Raw genomic sequence first — 23,058 nt, forward strand, 5'->3', positions numbered from 1 at the left:
AGCTTGACAGAATGTTGAATTTCGTCAATAACTTGCTGAAAATGTAAGGAAAAACTCGGTACTTTTTGCAGAACTAACATCCTGAAGTACTGTTTAACCATAGTGTTTATCTTTATGTGTATGTCTGTGTCCATGGTGCCAGGACTTTGGTTTATAGTCAGGCACATGCAGAGAGTCAACAGTTTGGAGGGGCCCGCTGCCTAATCAACTGGTTAATTACAAAATTAGCTCTCTATTATAGCTGCTAAGCGCCTTTTCATTGTTTTACGGCGTGCAGGTTTGAGGACTACGTGGCGGGGAAAAGGTTCATGCGTTTTATTGGCGAGGACACACTATGACACACAGTGAATGGTGTATGCAACTTTGAATGGATGTAAAACCACACCTAAAATGCACTTCAGCTTTCTTAACATCCCTGACAAAGTTACTATTGTTATCATGTTATGTAAACTAGCCTTTTTGAGGACTTTCCGACACTCCAAATATCACCAAATTTTGCAGGACTTATGGTCATGTTGAAAATTTAAGCCGTAGACCCACAATATAAGTCTCTCGAACCCATGATTGAAGAGTGACATTCGTCATTTTGGTTTAAAATGCACATTTTAGGGAAATTTTGTCCATTTCCTCGTCCTGCAAAGAAAATTCAGCCCTCAAAGCCAGTTTCACTTAACAATGAGAAATGTGTTTGACGTGTTTATGACAAGTAGACCCACAAAAAAAAAAAAAAAAAGTCTCGAGAACACAAGTCTGCCATTGTCGTTTGAAGTGACTTTTTTTAGTCATTTCGGCCATTTCCTGGTGTCCTTCAAAAGAAAACTCAGCCCCCGAAGCCAGTTTCACTTCACCTAACACCCAGTAGATACGTCTATCACGAGTATACCCACAGAAAGGTCTCTGAAACCCATGACTGACAGGCCACAGGAAGTCTTCCATTTTTGTTTAAAGTGGCAATTTTAGGGTCATTTTGGCCACTTCTAGGTGTCCTTCAAAGAAAATTAAGCCAACAAAGCAAGTTTCACTGAACAAAGTAAAACTTGGTAGACATGTCTATCTTGAGTAGCCCAACAAAAAAGTCTCTCGAGCCTATGTCTCAAAAGGCACAGCAAATCAGCCACCTTGGTTTGAAACGGTCACTTTAGGGTCATTTGGACACTTCCAGGTGTCCTGCAAAAACATGACTGACATTGAATCAAGTATCACAGATGGATAGGCAATGTAAATGACCAAAAAATGTGACAATTCATTATTGTGGTGACGTTTGATGACTCTCCATAAAAAAATTAATTATGAGTAACCCAATTCCACAAGGTTAGAGCTTGACCAAAAATCTCAGTGATATCTTAAAGACATCCACTGATTATGTTAGCATAATTAAACGGAGTGACTGTTTTTAAATTGAGGGTGTGTGTGAAGGGGCGAAGGGGGGGTGCCATCATTGCGTGATTTGGCTTGTCTTCGCTAATATTTAATGACTCACAAACACCGAGGCGTGACACTATATGAAACCCTCATGCAAACATACACTATCCATTCGGAAGCGGCGCCCAATGTCACACTGCATCCTGCGCACAGTGAATCACTGCGATGGCTCACGTTTTTCAGTCACGCAACTGCGCATCAGATGGGCTCAAGGCGACGGCTGGTGGCGCACACATGACAGCGAAAGAGTTTGTGTGTGGTGTCAAACAGTAGCCTTGAATCTTCTTTTTCCAATAGTGAGGATAGTTCAGAAGGAAATTGCATACAAGCAGAACACTTATGTTTATGCCTAGTGCTTAAGGTCTTCTGCGCCTACTTTTCCTTCACACATCTGGATTACTGTGTGAATAATCTGATATATGGTATGTGAGTGTGCCCTGGGGGTAGCTTTCAATCCAACACACCCACATGGGCCAATTGGAATGGATGTGAAAAGGCTGAGAGCCAAGGAAGATGAGGGCCATAATGATGACAGCGAAGAGCTTGATAAGATCAAGATCAGGTTTTTTAGAACTGTATAGAAGCCTAAATCCAATTTGGACCGTCTTTAACACACTGCGGTACACACACACACACACACACACACACACACAACAGGTGGGCGCTCTCAATCGCATACAAGTTCTTACCGTGTTGTTGGGGGGGCTGTCCAAGGTCCGAAAAGGGGGCGAGCGCGGGGACACCTTGCTGCAGTAGGAGGCCAAGGGGAGGTGGATCACACCACCCAGTCCCTCACTCTCCTCATCCTCCACGCGCTGTCTGCTGGTTGCTATGGTTACCTCTCCATCTGTCCCCCCATATGGAGACGCTGGTCGCTTGGAAGACATCCTGGGAGCCAAAAAAAAAAAAAAAACAAGAAGGAAGGTAGGAAGACAGACAGAGAAGAAAGGGGTTATTGAGGGTGTTCTATTGTCCTCCATTCTCCACAGGTACTTTTAAAAATCTAATTTGGCCTCCTCTGGGGAGGGCATTGGCATCGAATCACTAGTTTTAAAGTTCACATTCTGGTCATGCTTGCTCGTTATCCGCCTGTGATACCGCGTTTGTCCCAGGAAATTTACAGGTCGATTTCAAAATCCCACTCCACATCGGTACCTTACACACAGGACAGAAAGCCCGGGAATAAAATCCTGCTTCGATGACTGGATTTGGTATGTGGACTAATAGTTGAAATTGTCAGAAAAACATACAGTGCATTAAGGTTGAAGTATGAAGACAACTGAAGCATATTCCATCCATGCGTTCATTCGGGTGGCAGCACAATAAGCCCTACAGCTCTTTGGCGGACCTTCAAACACACTCCCAGGTCTTCAAGTGTGTTTACGACGGGGGCCATTCAACGTTCACATTTCCAAAAGATGGGGCCATTACTGCAAATGAAGCCCGCTTGCACTGGCACTGCGCAGGAAATCACCGTGCCTTGACAATGGGCTTTTACAGACAGACTCAGAGTGGGAACAAGAAGAAAATAATGGACGCTGAGAGAGAGAATGAGAGAGAGAACAGTATGAACACTGACAATAATATGTGTTTATGAAAACCTCTGGACAATAGGGGGACTGAAGGAAAATGGCGAGCAACACAAGAGCCCCGCTGTGTCAATTTGTTTCCGTGGCTTTGTTCCCAGGAAAAGAAGCAAAGGATAAAAACCGCATCTATTAGGTGAACTCTGTCTCTCGCAAGGTAAATTTGCCTCCATGTACTCTAGCTGAATAGGGATGCAGTGACTATGCAGCAATAATAGAATTTAATGTGGTTCTCAGCATCGGCTGAGTGCTTTCAGACGCACTTGTCAGCCTTGAAGCCACTGCGGCTATGACCCTGGGTAATAGGCAGCTAACGGGCTACCTCCCAGAGGCAACGCATGGCGAGGATGGGGGCGCATTGCGTGCAGTGGTGTGTGTGTGTGTGTGTGTGTGTGAGGAACGCACACAAATAAGCAACAGGTATCTGGCTTTTTATATCTTCACTGCTTTCTTCCTACAATTTCCTCACCGGTCTTCCTCTCTGCTCGTCTCCGCTAAACTGATTACCCTCTATTGGATTTCTTTTGGACCGCGTATCTGGCATTGCTCCGAGGAGCAGCCCTGCTACTAATTCATTGCTTATTTACCTTATGACAGCCAAAGTCAAACAGTCTGCAGTGCCGCCATGCTAGGAAAGGAAACATGTGGCGCTACAACATTGCAACGGGGGAAAGTTACGGCCAAAACCCGATGAGCAACGCCGCGGTAACACCTTTCCAAAAGGTTCAAATTTGGTTTGAAAGCACTAACAACATACGTGTCCGCTAATCATTTTCGAAGTCATCCGTGTTCAGAAATTCTCTGAATGTTTTATTTGCCAACATCTCTTTGTGATAGAGTTTCAGTCTAATGGGGGACTCAGTGCAATTCTTCATTTGAAATTTAATCAAACCATTTCCAAAACAAGTTGTGCCCAAATGCAAACTCACATTTGAGGTCAGTTGAACAGGGGAATCCTTGAGAAATGCATTTTGTTTGTGTGTGTGGACTGCGTTTAACTCAAGGTGAAATCCTGTTTCCACCCAATTCAGCTTCTCTCGTATGTACAGAGTTGTTCTCATTTCAAGCAGTGAGTTTCTTCAGGCTTCTGATTGGCTCAAATAGCCTTCCGTTTAAGGGGTTGTATATCACCACTTTTTGCTTTGGCCTGCAAAATGCGACTTCATATGTGAACGGAGCTTTTCTTAAATGTCCTGAAGTGACATTTTTGGCGCCTGCAGCATGGAAAGTGTCTGTCAACAAAGCCTTATGTGCAACAATGAAGCAGAGATACATGAACATCAACGCGGCGGATTGTGCAGCACCACGGATTTCTTTATCTGCAGTCATTCCACCTTTGTGGTTCTTACTCAGCATAAAGAGACGCCATAAATGAGTGTTAACAAGCTGTGTGGATGACAAAAGGCTTCGCGAGATAAACCCGCGCACGCAATTATTGACATTAAAGGCAGAATCATTACAAGATAACGATACAGTGCCTGCCATTAAGTGTGCACAATCACACAAGATCCAATATGGAGTTGCCGGCCCAGCTGTGCAAACCAGAATACACACACATGCAAGCATGCATGCATACAACAGAGACCCTGACACTGCAGGTCTGTCTTCATCACTGCCTGTTTACTTTACCTCCTTTCACTCGCTCACACTGAGGCCTTTTGTTTTGCGCGCACACACCGACACACACGTCCCCCTGTGTCCCGCACACACCTCTGCCTAATCATAACCCTATGTACACACACACGCACGCAGCCGGGGTCACCTTTGAATCACCTCACACACGCTCTACGCTCCGACATAGGGAGCGTAAAAAAAAAAAAAAAAGGAAGCATTTTCCGGGAGTTTTCCAAGCACAGTAGCGACATTGATCGTATTTTAGACAAGAGCGCACTTATCCAAATACCTTTTCATTACGACTTTCACTAGTAAACCACCCCTCCCTCATTCCCAACTTGCTCCCACTTCCTCAGATAGTAAGCCGTTCGCAGCCCTTCTCCGGTTATAAAATCCCTCCCCCACTTCGCCCTGCTTCACGCCTTTGAAGTGGAATTACTACACAATTGGGCACGGCGTGCGCGCAGGTTACGCCGGCGACTTCATTTCAACTCACACCGCCGGAGACCTGGAGGGAGACGCTTGAAAGCCGGGAGTGATGCGAGGATTAATACAGATGACGGGTTCTACCCCCCGCCCCCCGCCCCCTTCCTCTTTTTACTAATAAGATAAGTTGGCAGCATGGGTCAGGTCATAATTAGAGAATATTAGCATAATTTCAGCACGGAACATGTCAAACACATAACTCCTCAGGCGCTCAGTGATTTTAAGTGACCACCTCCTCCTGTGTGTGTTTCTAAATGTGCACAATGCATAATATTCATATGAAACACCTCGTTTCTACAAGGCGGTATTGATTTGAAATGCTATTCCACTACAGGCCTAATGTAAAAATGTAATCAAAAAAGAAAATCTATAAGATTCCAAATTCCAATTTGTCTCCGCTACACACGCACCATCTTTGCACACACGTATGACATAATGATTTGTTTAAAAAGTTTTGTTTAGCTTGTGTAAGCTGCAGTAAACCACCCATATACAGTATATTACTGTTCAAAAGTTTGGGGTTCACTTAGATGGGTCCTTATTTTTCAAAGAAAAGCACCATTTTTGACTCCATTAACAATGTCTAGACTGTATTTCTGATTAATTGAATGTTATCTTCATTGGAAAAAAAAACAGGGCTTTTCTTTGACTACAAACTTTTGAACTGTAGTGTACTGTCAGATAACTTTGTACACATTCCTGGCCTTCCCTACACAGAAATAATGATTTACAACTGTTTGGAACGTGTTATGTCATACATAGACCTCATATGTATGCTACCATTCAAATGTTTGGAGGTCCTTATTTTTTAAAGAAAATCCCAATGTTCTTACTCCATTAACAAAAACTAGACTGTGTTTATGATTCATTTAATGTAAAAAAAATAGAAATAAAAAATGGCCATTTCCAGACAACTCTTGGCCTCCTCCCCTACCGAAGTGTAATAATTTTAGATGACAACACACCCCTACAGTATATGTATTTTGAAACTTCGAATCAAATCAAAAAGCAAGCGTCTAATCTGTTGTTTGTCGCCTCTGTTACACAAACTCACGGTGAAGCCGCACACACACACACACACACACAACCGCATGCACTGTGACAGCACTAAGCTGAGATTAGAGTGCCACTTCCCCCTTGGCTTTTTGATGATTAGCGGCTCCTCCGTTAAGTCGCTCTCATATCACATATGTCCACTGCTGCTAAGTCACTAATCGGGACGGGGACGCGCGTCCATTAACCGGACGCTTAATCGCCGCGGACGGCGGGTTAACCGTCTCCAGGCCGGTTCGGCGAGCCCTGTAATCAACTCATCGCGCTCGGTGCTGGCACGTCACGCCGTTGCGAGGCTTACGCATGCAAGCGTGTTTAAATACATGCGGCCGGCTTACGAACACACAAGGGAGGTTGCGGGACAGCCAAACTGAACCCACAGTTGCATATTCTTCAATTTTGCCACTCATTTGAGAAAATAAGGAAAAGGTGGACTGGGTCACACACGAATAAGGCAAAGTCACACTCTCCACTCACTCACACACGTTGGCTCTGTCTGCTAACATAATCATGGCGCTAACGGCTCTTGTTAACTCCTTTTCAGGGAGCGTGGGAGCCCCCTCTGGAGAATTCCGCGACCAGTAAAGTGAATGCGCATGTACAGCCTCGCTTTAGATTACAAGCCGTATTTCTGCCGTGACACGAGCAGGCCGTCCAATCCATCCTGGACGCGTGCAAGGGGTGTTACAGTGGCGCTTTTTATTTCCTGATTGTGAACGCCGCCACTCATCTTTGAAATTGTTCTCCGAGGGGCGCGGTAGAATATTTGAGCCTGGGGTGTTTTGCGGCATTTGCATCCGTGCAACACCTTCGGCGGGAACTTGAACAAATGTCCTGAGGCCCCTTTTATCCCACCTCAACGTCTCTATCTCCCTTTCAAACACCCCCCTAAACTCATTCCGGTTTCTTCTCTCCATGGCCCTGGTGTTGTCTTACTTACTGTCCCCTCCTTACTCAATCAGCTGTTTGTAAAAAGGTCACTCCATCCCCCCTGTAAGGAAATTGCCCAATATCTATTTATAGAGTAGGTCAATGACAGGATAAACATAAAGAAAGGGTGGGCTAACCGACCAACAATCGGAATATTTCAACAAATGAGCTGCAATCCATCTCAAGTCCGACTATTTATAACCGCACTGTAACATTTTTGTGCTCTTAGCAATGCACGACGGATTTCCCCCCGATGAACACTTAAAGCAAAGTCAACGCTCACACACACCCAATGCGCGCACACACAAAGCGTCCACTGTGTGAGAGGTACGCAACTGGCCCGCTGTTTGGCCACAAAAGGCGGGAACGCACCAAGTGAATGTCACACACACACATGCAGGAGGGACAGTCATGTGTGTGCTAAACTCCTCTCTGTGTGACCAGTCATTAAGCATAGGAGAGGAGGACTTCATCTCCGGAAAATTGAGAGAAAATTGACATTGGCACATCACATTAAAGTCCAGACAAGTGCAGACAGCGCGTGGGAAAATATCGGGTGAAGAAGCGAGGCTGGAAGACAATGTGTGTGTGAGGGGAAGAGGTGGGGGGCGTGGGGGGGGGGGGGGGGGGGGGGGGGTTTGTTTGAAAGGAGACAGACGGAGAGAGGGAAAAGTGCATCCGGTGGAAGGCATGCACTCCCCTTCTTCTTGTCTTGATGTTAGCGAGTGGAGGGGAGGCGGCGCGGTGTTTATTGAGCGAGGGAGCGACTTTTTTCCATTGTTACACCGGCTCTGCTGTTTGTGAAGCAATCCGTGAAGGAGTCGCGACATTTGTCTCACTGTCAGCGAGCCCCCCTTTAAACTATACGTATCCACACATGTGAGCGCCTTGTCAAAATGACACACACACAGCTGGTCTCTTTCATTTGTCCCTCACTTTTTTGACCTCCTCCCTCTCTCTCTCCCTCTCTCTCTCTCTCTCTCTCTCTCTCTCTCCCTCACTACCTGGTGAGACAGAGGCTTCATTGTAGAGCTCTGGGAGGGACCTCGCAACCTTGAACACTGCCTCCTATTGTAGGCTGGAGGGACCGTGTATGCATTGGGGGAAATAGTTGAAGAGCGACGGATGGCGTATCTGGATACATGCGGTGACTTTAGGGAGTCCCCCTTGCTTAGCTGAACTTCGACTTCTGCCATGTGACCCTCTCCCCCCGTGTCATATGACCACACATATCCATCCAAACACACAACAAACACAGCCCCAAATGGCCCCCCTCGTCCCTCTATGGTCAGCTGACTTCACCCCGGTGGTGGGTTCTAAAGAGGCGGGGGTTTAGTATTCTCCACTGGTATTTTTTTTGTACCCCCTCCTCCTCCACGGATGGAGACACGGTTATCAAGACTCTCCCGGGACGGACAATATGGCCCAGACAATGGCCTCCAGTCCAAGTTAGTGTGTGTGTGCGTGTGTGTGTGCGTGTGTGTGTGTGAGAGAGAGCGAAAGAGAGAGAGAGAGAGAGAGAGGGGCGGAAGGGGGGGGTCGGCCGGGACAGGGCCACAGGAGAAGAGGGGAAGAATTGTGCATTAGTTTGCAAAGCACGGACACTCGACTCAATTACTCCTCTTGCGCACACGCATACACACAGAATACACTTTAATCTTGCCCGTTTAAATGAAGTCCTTGCACTGGGAGCAAGTTCTTTAAAAAGTAGCGTGAAGCTCGTTCACCTGTCTGGCAATTAGATTGTGCCAAAAAAATGGTTTAAAAAAATCCTGTTTTCGTGCCTTTAAATATTATCATAGAGGCCTCACAAATTGCGGCTGACATTCAACAACCTCAAGAATGAAGGGAAAATTGACTTTTAAAATAATTTCAAGGAACAGCAAGAACATTCCCGTCCCTCGGGCCGATCACGTCGTCGTCGAGCGCGGCGCCGACACTGTCAGTTTGCATCGGGGTGTGCAAGTGTTGCCCCCCCAGTTTAAAAATCACACGCACCCTAATAAACAGAGGGCCCAAATGGACGGGTGTGAAAACCCAGCAACGCCGCCTTGTCGCCACATCGAAGAAGCACAAGAGTGAGACCTCTTCCTCTCCTCCCTCCTCTTTTCATCATCCGCCACCCCTAACTGCTTAAGCCAACCTCAGTTTTCTGTCACCCCGGTTTCTCTTACACCCCACCTTTCTTCTACCTTTTCTTCTATCCATCACAGAGGAATGTGTCAATTTGGCCACAACGGTTCACTTTTTTTGGTGTCTGGTAACTTTCTGTCCAGAGAAGAAGCCTTGAAAGTTTCCCCGCAGAATAAATCCTAAAACAGAATACATCCCCTAAAAATTTGCCTTTGACAGAAATACAGGATATGCTGAGTGTGCAAAAGGCAAACGTGTCATTGCAAACTTGATTTGTAAACGACAAGACAAAGGAGAGGATTCAAAAACTAAATAAAATAAAACAGCAGAAGTGGCGAGAATACGCGAAAGAAGAGGAAGTGTGATGAAAAGATGAAGCCACTTACAGAGACGCAGGAGCCGAGAGCATCGCGAGGCTGGAGCGCGCGCACACACTGACAAGTCCCGACGGAGAGACAGTGCGCACACACACACCTATACGCACACACCCACAGAGAGTGGGAGATACCCCCACACTCACTCTTTTGCATACATATGAACACACGCACTTGGCCGCGTAGTGATGGAGCGCATTACTGGAAAGCAAAGAGTTATAAGTGCTCCCCACTTAAATCATTGTAATCCCCACATTTTTATCTCCATACATTCCGCTTTCCCGGTGTAATCCTTTACATTTTTAATTCCTACCTTCGCTGTTGTTATATTTTTCTCTCCTGCCGCTCAATCACTTTGCCGGATTTGATTATTAAAAACACAATTTTATTTATTTTTATTTTTATTTTTAACCGTCATCTAAATGGGTCTTTAATTCGAGGAGCCCCTCCTCCCTCTCCTCCTGTCAACTACTGTTTATCTGTGAACAAAAGATTAATTTTATGAGGCAAAACAGAGGAAGACTTACTAATGCAATAAAAGTTGAACAAAAGAGACCGAAGGTGAGGTGTTTGTGAGAGTATTAAAACAGTTGGTATTATAATGTTATAATCTGACACCCCTCACAGCAGCCAACAGGCATTATTGCACTCTTGTTGACATTGTGGCGTAAGGGCAAAGTTGGAGGGTACACGCCTTCGAACATCAAGAGGGGCCACGCTGAGATTAGCGTATGCAGGAGGAAAACAACAGTGATATTTTTATTTTATTTTTATGTGGGGGAAGAAGACCTTTCGGATTTTAAAGTTACTTTTCAAAATGAAGACCACAAGAAATAATAGTCGTGATAAGTGTGGCAAGCTTTTAGAAGAAACGTGCGCGCGCACACGCACACACACACACACACACACACACTGATCTAAGAGGGGAAGTGAGATGTAAATAAAGTGATGAAAGTAGAGGCGAGATGATGAGGGCTGACACACACACACACACACACGCGCGCACACAGATATCAGTGTTGATCTCTCTCACGCACACAAACACGACATTTTAAGCACTTGGCACTCTATGAAGAACTTACTGCCACATTCATTTCTGCATTTTACACCACATTGTCAGTCAGGTCCCTTTGGCTTTAACTTACTCGAACACACGCACACACTTTGTACTGTTGTCCTGCCGCTACATTCCTCTCTCTATCAGTGTCCTGCTACATCCCCCCCCCCCCCCCCCCCCTCAACCCTCACCCCGTCTCACTCATCAGTGCGTGCGTGTGTGTGTGTGTGTGCGAGGGGTCCGCACGTACCTGTTACACTCCTGAGGTAGCTCAGGCTCAGTGAGCATGCTGGAGTAAGGGTCCGTCTCTCTCGACAACAACAACATAAAACAGTCCCACAAAAATGCTCGGCTGGACGAGGTTAGGTAGATCTCCCCTCAAGACAAGACGGGATAAGAGTGATCCTTCACACACACTGCTGATTCTCTCTTTCTCTCTGTGTATGACTGTGTGTGTGTTCCTCTCTCTCCCTACTCACACACTTTCAGACTGTCACCCTCCCTCTCTCTTGCTCCCTCTCTCTCCCTCTCTCTGTTTCTGTGCCTCTGTCCCTCCTCTTCTCCTCCCCTGGCTGTAGGCTGTGAGATCCAGCTCTTAAAGGGCCAGCAGCAGAGCCACGAGAGCGATCTCATCCACTGTGACCGGGGTGGTGCGTGTGATGGGAGGGCCCGTTTTGACCGGAGGGCTCACCGTCAGTTCCTCACGTCCGACAGTCACACTTGATTTTCACACACACTCACACAACAAATCACGGAGACGACTCGGACGACGAGATGGCCCAAGTCCACGTGCAGCATAACAAAACGTCTTCGTATGCAAAGGAACTTCTATAGCACTGGGATGGAACTGATGCTTCATGTCGCAGGCCCAAAAAAAGCACCTTAACTGTCATCAGCTCGTGTGGGATTTCAAGTGAGGTCAATAGCGCGCGTTCACTTCCTGCCGCTTTCTCCGAGCGATTTCAATCTGCCGCGTAAGCGACTATTAAAGGATGCAAATTGAAAGGAAACGATTCGACCACAAATGACACCGCCGGAACTCTGAAGAGCGAGAAACTTTGTGCGAGGGGCCGCAGAGGCATCGAGTGGTTAACAGGGTGCTACTGGCGGTGTGATGCTAATTGGGATAACCACATATCTCGTAAGCTTCTTTTACTCCATATGTTAAGTCACTAGTTTCCTGATAACCATTTTCTCATGAAAGTATTTTATTTTTTTTAAATGAAAGGTCCAAGGTACAGTGGTAGCTACTAGAATGAGTCTTCAAATGTCAGGTTACATGTTTGAGCTCTTTTCCTAAGAGGTGATTGCAGATCGAATAGTGACGGGGTATGCTGGGGGAATACTTTTACCAGGATAGTAAAGCTACACATGTTTAATAAAACATTGTACCTCTACCCACATTGACTATTCTATTTTAGGTTAGTAGTCTCCTCTTAACCATTTTCTAATGACAGGGTACCCAACTTCTTTTATTGGAGGGGTACCAGGTACCCATCTAAACAGAGGAGTCTTCAAATATTTCCATGTCTGATGGTATTCTCTTTGTACAGTATGTTGGAACAGGACTTACGACTGAACAAAATCTTCTACCATCTCTTTTCCTACATGGCACAAAACTCCAACATGGAAACTGGGTACTTTTCATGGTAGCATGCCTATTTTCTACTGGGAGAGCACCACACTTCTGGCGACAGGGTACACCGTATTCCTTCATTTGGCGTTTCCTAGTTGCAGGGTTGACACTTTATCGGGTTGTGCTGAGCAGCATAAATGGTCCAAAATCAACTGGTTGGCGTCGCATGCGATGGGAACTTAATTGCCTCGTCTTTGTATTCTGTGACACGACGTGTGTAATAGTGCAACAACATCATAGCGATAGGATCAAAGGCAAACAGGATGAAGCGAGGTGTTATGATAAGCTCCCACCATGCTTGAAAATAATTAGAGTCACATGACTACAGGTTGCATCGAAAACGATTTGATTGTTGACTTAACCGTCATGTCTTTTGATTTAGCAAATTTGCAGTTAGCCAACGCAAAAATATTTGCTGTCTCATTTAAATATGTGATATCAGCGAATGAGAATAACGTCTTGATTGGCGAGATTATTATTAAAGCCATCAAAGATGTGTTTATTTGTGCTGCTTTATTCGCTTATCACTGGCTCGTCCATACAGAAAACATTCTTCCTGTTTACATTCTCGCGAGGAATAAAAGTGTCACATGGTTTGTTGTGACGCACTTTGGGATGCTTGGCATTTTTAACGTCTGACCCTGGTTACAAACTCCTCAACTGAATTGTCCATGTATTTTGTCGACCAGCTGTACTCATTAGGATTGTGGGTGGGTCGGGGGATCTTCTGATTCTGCTTTTCAGGGTACCAGTCCTATGATAGTACGGCCCAGTCCTCCAACGAGAGGGTATGCATCTTTTGACAAAGCCAAGGTACACACTTCTTACGGCAGGGTATACAGTACATATAAAAAACACATTTCCACCATAATAACCCCTCTTCCCTGGCGTGCTTCCCCAGTCTCCGAATGTAGTTGTTGTCGTACTTGTGGTGTTAGCATGATTTTGATTTACTTTATTTATGTATTTATTTTTATGGATTTAGATATGAGCTTGAACGTCCTCCATCCTTTTTCATGGCCGTGTTTATGAATAGAATGAATAGCCTGTACTTTTTTCCACCGAAACCTGAACACGACTTTGAAATAAAAGGCGTCCAGGTCCGTCCTTATACCTTTTGTTTTGTTGCTTCCAGAATGAGCCAACTGATTCTGCCGTGTGCATTTGATTTGGTTACAAGCAAACAGCTGAACACTTTCAACAGAACATATGCTGGTGCTCTCATGCATGAACACACACACACAGATGCACCAAATACGCAACCTTCGGCAGTCAAACGCACACCCTTTGTGTCCTCAGGTGTGCATACTGTACATGTTGTGTGTCAGGGGTACACGCTGCTTTTCGCCCTTTGTGCTGTCACTCACTATTAGTGGTGTGTGGTCTGCATGTCACACATACGGCCAATCTAGCTATTGTTCCAGTGAGTGGAGAGGAAAGCGGAGTTGACAGACTGCCACTTCTGTAATACTTAAACACACACACACACACACACACACACACACATAAATTGCAGGATTGGAGGGTGGGAAGCCAGTGGGAAGCCAGCCCTCTGTCACTGTACTTACAGTATATACTGTACTGTACACTTGCAGTGAATAAACCTTTTAGAGCTCTCAATGTTGGATTGCAAAATGAAGCTCAAGCAAGAGTCCCTGCAGGTGTGATGTGAAAAAAGGGGGGGGGGGAAAACCTGTCCATTTTTGGTGCATGATTTGGCTAAAAGAAAAGGAGGAACAAGGTTAAGCAAGCCAGAGCCCCCATTGATGATATCATTCAGCAGCCATAATAACTCCAAGCAGGGTAAGAGAATATCCTTCAAGCCTTGTGAAGATCCACTTTCCAAAGATATAAAAAGGACGAACCGTCTTTTATGTAATGTGTGTTGATGTCGACGTGAATTAAAAGACAACTTTGCGGTTGAAGCAAGAGGTGCTCCAGCACTCATTCAATGTTTCATCAAGAAGACGAAGACAAAAAAAAGAGAAGCCTCTCATACAAATATTAATGAACACCTTAGACGTGGATGCAGTTCATTTAAATGGCAACAGATAGATCGAGAGAACACAGATAACAGACAAAGCATGCATACGCACTGATCGCCTGACGCTCTCCACTCCACACGGAAGTATGAAAATGCCAACGTCAACAACAATTAGTTGCCTTCGCTTTTCTATTTACCTAATGTAATTCATGGTCAAACGGGAAGAATACACTCTGGGGCTGAATAATTGAATCACATTCCACGACTAAAAGGGGCATTGATTGGGAACGGCATCTCTCCTTGACCCTTCAAGAAAGCCGAGAAACAAATGATAACCTCATTTATGCATTACACAAGCATACAGTAGATTACTTTAGCAGAAGCCAGCTTGTGGAAACATTGGGCAAGAACTTCTTTTTGTGTTCTATTGCGATTTGGATGATTATAATTATTGGTAGTCTAAGGTCAGGCTTGTCCTGCGCTTATTTCTCTTAAATATTGTTCACAAATCAGTCTGAATAGGTGTGAGCGAACACTTCTACTTTCCTGAGATAATCCACCCAGCTCACAAGTTTGGCCTATGAAGATGCTGATTAGACAACATGATTATCGCATAGGTGTGCCTCAGGCTGCCCACAATAAAAGGCCACTCTAAAATGTGCAGTTATTTATGAGTCCATTTATACTGTGCAATTGTCTTACAGGCACATGACAAGCATTTTCTTGAGCTGTCTCATCACAAGTTTGGTGTACAATTCTTGGAGTAACCAGTAATTTTCATAGTGTTGCTTGGTCATGCGAACGAGGAGTGTCTTGCTCAGAGAACAGTGACAACAAAAGCGACTACTTCACCTGGACTGGAACAAAAGGTGCTAGGTAGGTGATTCAAAAGGTTCGTAAGATGTCTCTCTCGGTGATAAAAGAGGGAGGAAGACAAAAGGCGCTACAAAGCTGCTTGTGTTAAAGCCAGAGAGATGCTTTGCTTCAACATCAACATGCAGAAAAACACCCATGAGGACACACACAAAGAGGGGGAAAAAAAACACAAAGCACACACACACACACACACACACACACCGAGGCCATTACAATGAAACCGTTGATAGGACGCCCCTGTGACGGGGACCCTAACAGCTGTATTGCATTAGGGGCCGACTGTGAGCAGGGGCACAGGGAGACGGATTGTAAACAAACTTTTAAGACCCACTAAGACAAGCACTGTCACATATGTCTTCCGCACAATCCCACAAACACCCACAATTATGCGTTGGACACAAGTGAGGTTTCACACATGGAATATTAACTGGGGTCGCAAAAGAGTGGAAAATTGTTGGAAACTTTTCAGTTGATTTCAATTTGGAGGTTAGGCTGGAGAATTTTGGAAATATTCTGAATTGGAAACAGTTTATAGGAATTTAGGGGAATTAATTGCATTTGATTAGGAATCGGGGGTTATTTAATTGTGGTTTCACCAGAAAGTGCAGAAAATGAGCTTTTTGTGAGAACATGTCAAGCAGAAGAGTAACTTTGATGCTAAGATTTTTTGATTTTGTTAACATCTCAAAACAACAAAAACAAGACTGACAAAGGGCCTTTGATGACAAAATAAGGATTTATTTAAAGACATACAGTTATAAAACCCACCGTGAGCAACGCTGCCTCTCCGCATGGCTTGAGTTTGGCTTTCTTTGATGGCATTCGCCAGTCACTCCACGAACAGCGTCATCTCTTTTCACGATCACGACACACAGTTTCTACTACCTCCTTCGACACATACTCTGTTTATACCACATGTATAAATATTCTCCTCAATTGTGAGGTGCCTAAACTTGTCCAACTTCCTACATGTTGACAATTATCTCCCTCAGAATTGACGTGACAAACTGAGATTCACCGTCTCATCTTTTATCTTCTACTAAATCTCAAATCCAAAGCGATGCAAAGCCGCCATCTACAAGGATCTGTTAGCTATTACAATAGTATACAAACCTGAATTTCACAGACCGGCTGGGCGAGCCCTTCGTCCATGCCTACCTGTTGAAAAAAAAAATTGACAAATATATTTGTCGGTAGCTGTAAACGGTGAGATTTTCCAGCTGACGTCCACAGCAGTGAATGACTTAAAAAACACTAGTTGTAAATTCCTGCTTTATTCTGAGTCATTGCCATAAATCCCCGTCAATACAAATACTTTCCAACTTTGAAAATGTGTTGTGTCTCACAAGCATGTTTGTGGACCTTGAAAATTCGACATTTTCCTACATTGAAAAGACCATGAGGGTCTGCAAAATAAAGGGGGAAAACACAGGAAAGTAAGCCTGGTAATGAACTCGCTTAAGACGACAATATTTCACAAATGTGCAACAATTGCGAGCATGCGAGCCTTTGGTGCGAGTGCTTATCTCGATCCCAACATGAGCTACTATATCAATACCTCGCTGCGCCTCGCTCCGATGTAGAGGAAGAGCGAGCGGAGGCCGGCACGGGGGGCGCGCACGTCCTGTGTGAAGTATGTTTATCGTGCGTACACATGTGCGAGCCGAGAGCCTCATCTGAAGGCATGAGTGGCGGGCAAGCGAAACTATTAAGATAGAGGCGCTATCTCTTGACGCCAGCGGCAGGTTAATAACAGGGAGGTCTCCGGACACTCTCCTCCACTCTCGTGCACACTTTCTCCAACGTAGATGTATATCGTGTGTGTGAATGGGTGGACAGGCAGGCCAAAAGATGAAAAACAAAATTGCTGCTTTTACCACCAAATTATGTTGGCAATGCAAGTTTACTAGGAAACGCAACGCTTGGGAAACCAGTCTGCTTGTACTGTGCAGTAAGTTCTTTATAGAGACATCATGTGGGACGCGGTGGGCTGAGGGCAGCTGCAGCAAAGTGGAGACTGTGCAGCAAAAAGTCTCACTTCTGGTCAGATGTGTGCTTTCACATTTTTTCCTCCACTTGAGTCCAGTTTAAAGTGACACAACTGCAGTGTATCACAGGCCTTTTCCAAAAGCAGAGCACTTCAACAAACATGAAGCTGGAAACGCAGTGTGACAATGACTTGCATGGGAAATTAATTAATAATCTTATGCTCTGTGCAAATCTGAACTCATTACTAATTCGCCGGATTAGATTTATTTTGTTGTTTTTTTCCCCCTCCCTCTCTCTCCTCTCCTTCAAAACATCAAGCCAGTTAATTAGACTGCTTCTGGTGTCATTTGTTGGTAATGTGCGGCTGGAGTAGACAATGCAAGAAGTGGCTGAAAGGGAGTCTGTGTCGCAGCGGGGTTAATGGATAGACTAGGCCTGGGAAGATACGTGGAAAAGTGATTTACTGAGGGTGAAAAAAAGGTCCAGAAAGACAATGAAAAGTTCATAAAGATTATTAGCACAGCACAATTTTCCTGCTACTTAATTGTAACGAGGCAAATTGAACCCAGCTTCAGACTTAAGACTTTGATGATATTCCATATTCGATGATGGGGTAGCTTTTCTTTTGTAATATCTACTGTATATCTACGATAAGGGTCAATTTAGGACAAGCCATCAAAATGACGTAGGACAGAGAACACAAACAAGCAGAGACACCAGAGAAGCCAAATGTCCGAGACAAGAAAACAAAGTGGGAAATAGCCATCCATCTATCGATTTCTATTATGCTTGTCCTAATTAGGGGGCGCTTGAGCCTATCCCAGCTGACTTTGGGTGAGAGCCGGTGTACACCCTAGTCTGGTCACCAGTCAATCTCAGGGCACATTACAAGAAGAGATAGGAAAATGATGATTTAGTCTTCAATGAACCTAACATTACTTAAGCATGGGGATAACATGCGAATTTCACACAGGAGGACCTGAGCCAAGAGTTGAACCCAAGATATCTCGACTGTGAGGCAGACGTGCCAACCATTTTTTGCAACTATTGGTGACGTAATTTGAGGGAAATCTCAACTGGCCAAATGTTGACTAAAACAAGCTTGGCCGAGGTAACCCTAAACATTACAAGTTGACAAATGTAAAATCAGCTACAGTGAACCCGTCGTTTATCGCGGGGAATATGTTGCACACCCATGCCAACCCATTGCAGTAGGCAAGTAGCCTTTAAAACGGAAAAAAATCACATCAGCATGTATTTTACTGTCAGTCCAGTCCAGGGTGTACCCCAACCTGGCCTGCAGTTGCAACCCTCAACAATGGGTCTCCCAATTGTCGCTGGTCTGCGTGAACCTCATATAGATGTTCATCAACCAAATTGGAGCATACTTATTTAGTTGAGTGAGCTTTGTTTAGTTGTTTATTTCGACTTCTCCAATTCCCTCCATCCACTCCACCCACCGCACACACTTACACACACATCTCAAAGCTGTCAAGATGTTGCCTCTTTCAGTCTCGGGCTGAATGGGGGGATTTGGCAGCGTTCCCCCCCCCCCCCCCCCCCCCCCATTTCTCCTCGCTTTTGCAGCAGACGTTTTCTTTCTTTCTTTTTTTTTTAAGTGCACACATGTTTATGCACCAAATCTCCACACTTTGTGTTTCACCACGTCAAGGCACAAGCTCAACCCTGGATTGATGCACCCTGGCAGTACCACCCCTACCCCCACGTTGTGTACTTGCTCCCAGGGAATAGGGCAACGCGTGAGGGAACAGATGCAAAAGAATCTCGAGTGATGAGGGAAATCTTTTGCTGATTTTCTGCATAGGCTTTGTGGTCCTGGAAGGCTGTTTATATGTTTTTTTAAGACTATTGGTGAGAACAAGAGAGAGGAGATTGTGCTATCCACTGCCTGGGGGCTATGCTGAGCCTATGTATTTAAGCCCCTACTGTTCCAAGCTTAACAATAACGCCCACTAGTTTTAATTTAATTCTGTCATCTTTTTTTTAACTAAATAATCCACTTCCATTTTCTCTATGTCACAGATGGAAGCAAATCTAATCTTATCGCATACACGCAAGAGTACCTCTTTCCTTCATCACCGAGGCCCGATAAGGAACAATGCGCGCGTTGACTTGCTGGTTTACATGAGCAAGAATGCAGAAAGAAAGACGATTAAATACAAGTTGCAAGACATGAATTTATAGAACAGTAAACAGACACAAAAAAAGTCGACTTACCTTCCCTAAACATCGAAACATCACACAACCCAGCTGCCCACGCTTAGCAGCATGCAGCCTACACCCACTCGCCATCATTACCCGACCAAGTCACCGCATCCAATATTTACATGGACATTTACATCAGACCGCAGTCCTGAGGTTGCGGTTGGCACACATGCCTTTTGAATTCCCTTTGTGGCCTCCTACTTTGACTTCAGAACATTAAACATCACCGCAGGTACACCGTGCTGCATGTCAACCAACGACGGCGGCATTCGGTGCAACATTTTCAGCGTTGAACCACAACATTGTGGATAATCTAGTTCTTTCGATGTTGAAATAATTGCACATCATTGTCTATTTTTTTAGATAAGTTTTCTGTGGTCTGAGTAAAAATTGCGCAGAGTGAAGTCAGTCAGATGTTATGAAGTGGAGTAATCTGGGACAGAATGTTTGATAATATAAATTAATCTGGTTGCTTGGACACAGCAAGGAAGGAAGTCCACGTTCGAATGATGAATGGATTGTGATTCATTTGACGTTGAATGTTTTATCTTCATCTCATTATCCATCCATCCATTTTCTGAGCCGCTTATCCTCACGAGGGTCACGGGAGTGCTGGAGCCTATCCCAGCTATCTTCGGGCAGGAGGCGGGGTACACCCTGACCTGGTTGCCAGCCAATAGCAGGGCACACATAAACAAACAACCATTCGCACTCACATTCACACCTACGGGCAATTTTAGAGTCTTGAATCAACCTACCACGCATGTTTTTTGGGATGTGGGAGGAAACCGGAATGCCCGGAGAAGACCCACTCAGGCACGGGGAGGGAGTAGTACGACCTGCCATTGTTACATAATATACTGCTGGACCCCCTGCAGTTTGCCTACTGAGCGAACAGGTCTACGGATGATGCAGTCAACATGGGACTGCACTTCATCCTAGAACACCTCGACAGTGCAGGGACCTACGCGAGGATCCTGTTCGTGGACTTCAGCTCAGCGTTCAACACCATCATCCCTGAACTCCTTTCCTCCAAGCTTCTCCAGCTCAGCGTCTCGCCGGCCATCTGCCAGTGGATTTACAGCTTCCTGACGGGCAGGACACAACAGGTGAGGCTGGGAGAGACCACCTCATCCACACGCAGCATCAGCACTGGGGCGCCCCAAGGTTGTGTCCTCCCTCCGCTGCTCTTCTCTCTCTTCACGAACGACTGCACCTCAATGCACCCGGCTGTCAAACTCCTGAAGTTTGCAGATGACACCACTGTCATCGGCCTCATCAAGCACGATGACGAGTCTGCATATCGACAGGAAGTGGAGCGGCTGGAGCTGTGGTGCGGCCGACACAACCTGGAGCTGAACACGCTCAAGACTGTAGAGATGATCGTGGACTTCAGGAGGCATCCTTCGCCACAGCTGCCCCTCACACTGTCCAGCTGCCCTGTGTCAACCGTCGAGACCTTCAAGTTCCTGGGAATTACAGTCTCTCAGGACCTGAAGTGGGCGATCAACATCAACTCCATCCTCAAAAAGGCCCAGCAGACGATATACTTCCTGCAGCTTTTGAGAAAACACAGCCTGCCACAGGAATTGTTGAGGCAGTTCTACACAGCCGTCATCGAATCACTCCTGTGTTCTTCCATCACAGTCTGGTTTGGTGCTGCATCAAAAAAGCACAAACTCCGACTGCAACGGACAATCAAAATCGCTGAAAAGATTGTCGGTACCCCTCTACCCACCCTTGAGGACTTGCACGCTGCCAGAACTAAGACAAGAGCGTGCAAAATCCCGGTCACCGGCTCTTCCAGCTCCTTCCCTCAGGTAGGCGCTACCGATCAATGCAAACTAGAACTAGCAGACATTCCAACAGTTTCTTCCCTCTTGCAATCAACTTCTTAAACAGCAAGAAAGAAGTACTTTGGAGCACAACCATTTAATCGGTACAACCTCCAAGAGTAACAATGTACGGTGTATATTTTTTGTATGATTTTCTACATAGAAACATGCTACATGCCATGCGTTATGTTTTGTATGTCAGGCACCTGATTCTATTTGAAAATCAAGTACATTTCTGAGGAGTCTCGTATGACAATTTAGGGGGATTTTACACAAAAAAATACAAAATAGTAGAAATGTAACTAATTCTTGTTAATCATAAAAGAATATCACCCATCCATCTGGTTAGGGTCGCGGGGCGCTGGAGCCTATCCCAGCAGACTTCGGGCAAAAGGCGGACTACACCCTGAACTGGTCGCCAGTCAGTCGCAGGGCACATATAGACACGGACAACCATTCGCACCCTCATTCACACCGTCACTGAGTGGGAACTGAACCCACGCTGCCCGCACCAAAGTCAGGCGAGTGTACCACTACACCATCAGTGACTCAAAAGAATATCACCTGAACCCCAAACAAAAACTGAACAAATGTATTATATTAGAGACTGAGTACTTTCAGCAAAGCCATTTTTTGGGAGTGTGTTGTGATACAGGATTTCATATTATATGGCATATGTTGATGTGTTTAGTATGTTGTGAGGCACCTATCCATCCATTTTCTGAACCTCTTCTCCCACTAGGGTCACAGGATGTGGTGAGGCACCTCTAAGTTTATTTAAGCATCAAGTGCGCTTCTAAGTGTTTTTGTGCTGTATTGTTACCCTATCCAAAAGTGCCCCACTCCCTTTTTTTCTCACTGGGGGAACACACTGGCACACAGATGGTTAAGCCCACCCTTGTGCTGAGTGGGACGGGTGGGAGTTTGGGGCGGCGACGGGGTGGCTGGCGGTGCAGATGGCACAGAGGGCATCGCCAATCGCTCTCCACGACCGCACAAACGCACGTATAGAGTTAAAATTAGTACGGGAGGTGAGGAAGTGATAGAAGATGTGGAGGTGGGTGTGCATTGTGCGCCTTGCGCGTGCAAACGGGTGCTGGCATTGATCCGGTGTGTCACACAAAAGCCGCGGGATTCTCGCTGGCACCTCTGCCCACGCCGTGCCACTGTGAGAGGCGCGGCGAGGCCTGCCAGAGGGTCCTGGCAGCGCGGTGCGTGCGTCTCTAATTTCATCTACATGGGCGCTCTTTTGACATGTACCCACACATGCGGCAATTGGGGCTCTCCTTTTCAGTGGTTTTTAACAGTATACAAGCAAGTCCGAATTTAGAGTTGCACGCCTTCAGTGTAGTACCACGTTGTGCGGCGACATGCCAGGTAGCACTGTTGCTGCTCCTTGTGTTTTAAAATAGCAGTTGATTGAAGGTTCATAATTACTGTTACATCAATGCTAATTTACAGGAGCTCATCTATGGCATTTCACATATATTTTAGCATTAAACTAATGGACATTCACGAGAAGAAATTACACGGTTTGGTTAGACATTTAGATGTTTAAATAGAGAATGTTTCATTCTCTTTTGCTTTATGTGTCATTTTTATAGCAAACTTCTACTGCGAGTGACAGACAGCTTGAAGCACACACGCTGTGTGTCTCTTATTTAGAAAACTGTGTGAGCAAGAGTGACAACAGGTGCCGTGGAATATTCAAAAAAAGTGTGTTTTAACAATTCTAAATGTGCTTCATAAGTTTATGTGTTTGACGCGTCTGGGAAGTATGCAAAACTACAGTATGCAGGAAATGTATTTAGTCTCTCAATATTGTGGATTTACACCTATTGTGGGTGGATCTGCAAT

General features: G+C 45.4%; 1 protein-coding gene across 13 annotated transcripts in view; it reads right to left on the reverse strand.

Moving 5' to 3' along the window:
• Window positions 1-11,176, reverse strand: part of sox5 (SRY-box transcription factor 5) — an 80,630-nt gene extending 69,454 nt beyond the window's left edge. For 7 of the 13 annotated variants that reach the window (XM_061761563.1, XM_061761569.1, XM_061761559.1 and 4 more), the window contains exons 1-2: window positions 10,906-11,176; window positions 2,112-2,310 (exon numbers count right to left, since the gene is read on the reverse strand). In XM_061761563.1, the coding sequence (XP_061617547.1) occupies window positions 2,112-2,310; window positions 10,906-10,982 (276 nt within the window). In that variant the 5' untranslated portion in view covers window positions 10,983-11,176. Of the gene's footprint in view, window positions 1-2,111; window positions 2,311-9,610; window positions 9,744-10,905 lie in introns of those variants that run through there. The other 6 variants (XM_061761566.1, XM_061761561.1, XM_061761560.1 and 3 more) reach the window with 3 other exon arrangements.
• Between the last annotated feature and the right edge of the window lie 11,882 nt (window positions 11,177-23,058).

Source organism: Phyllopteryx taeniolatus, chromosome 22 (assembly GCF_024500385.1).
Source record: "Phyllopteryx taeniolatus isolate TA_2022b chromosome 22, UOR_Ptae_1.2, whole genome shotgun sequence".
Classification (NCBI taxonomy): domain Eukaryota; kingdom Metazoa; phylum Chordata; class Actinopteri; order Syngnathiformes; family Syngnathidae; genus Phyllopteryx; species Phyllopteryx taeniolatus.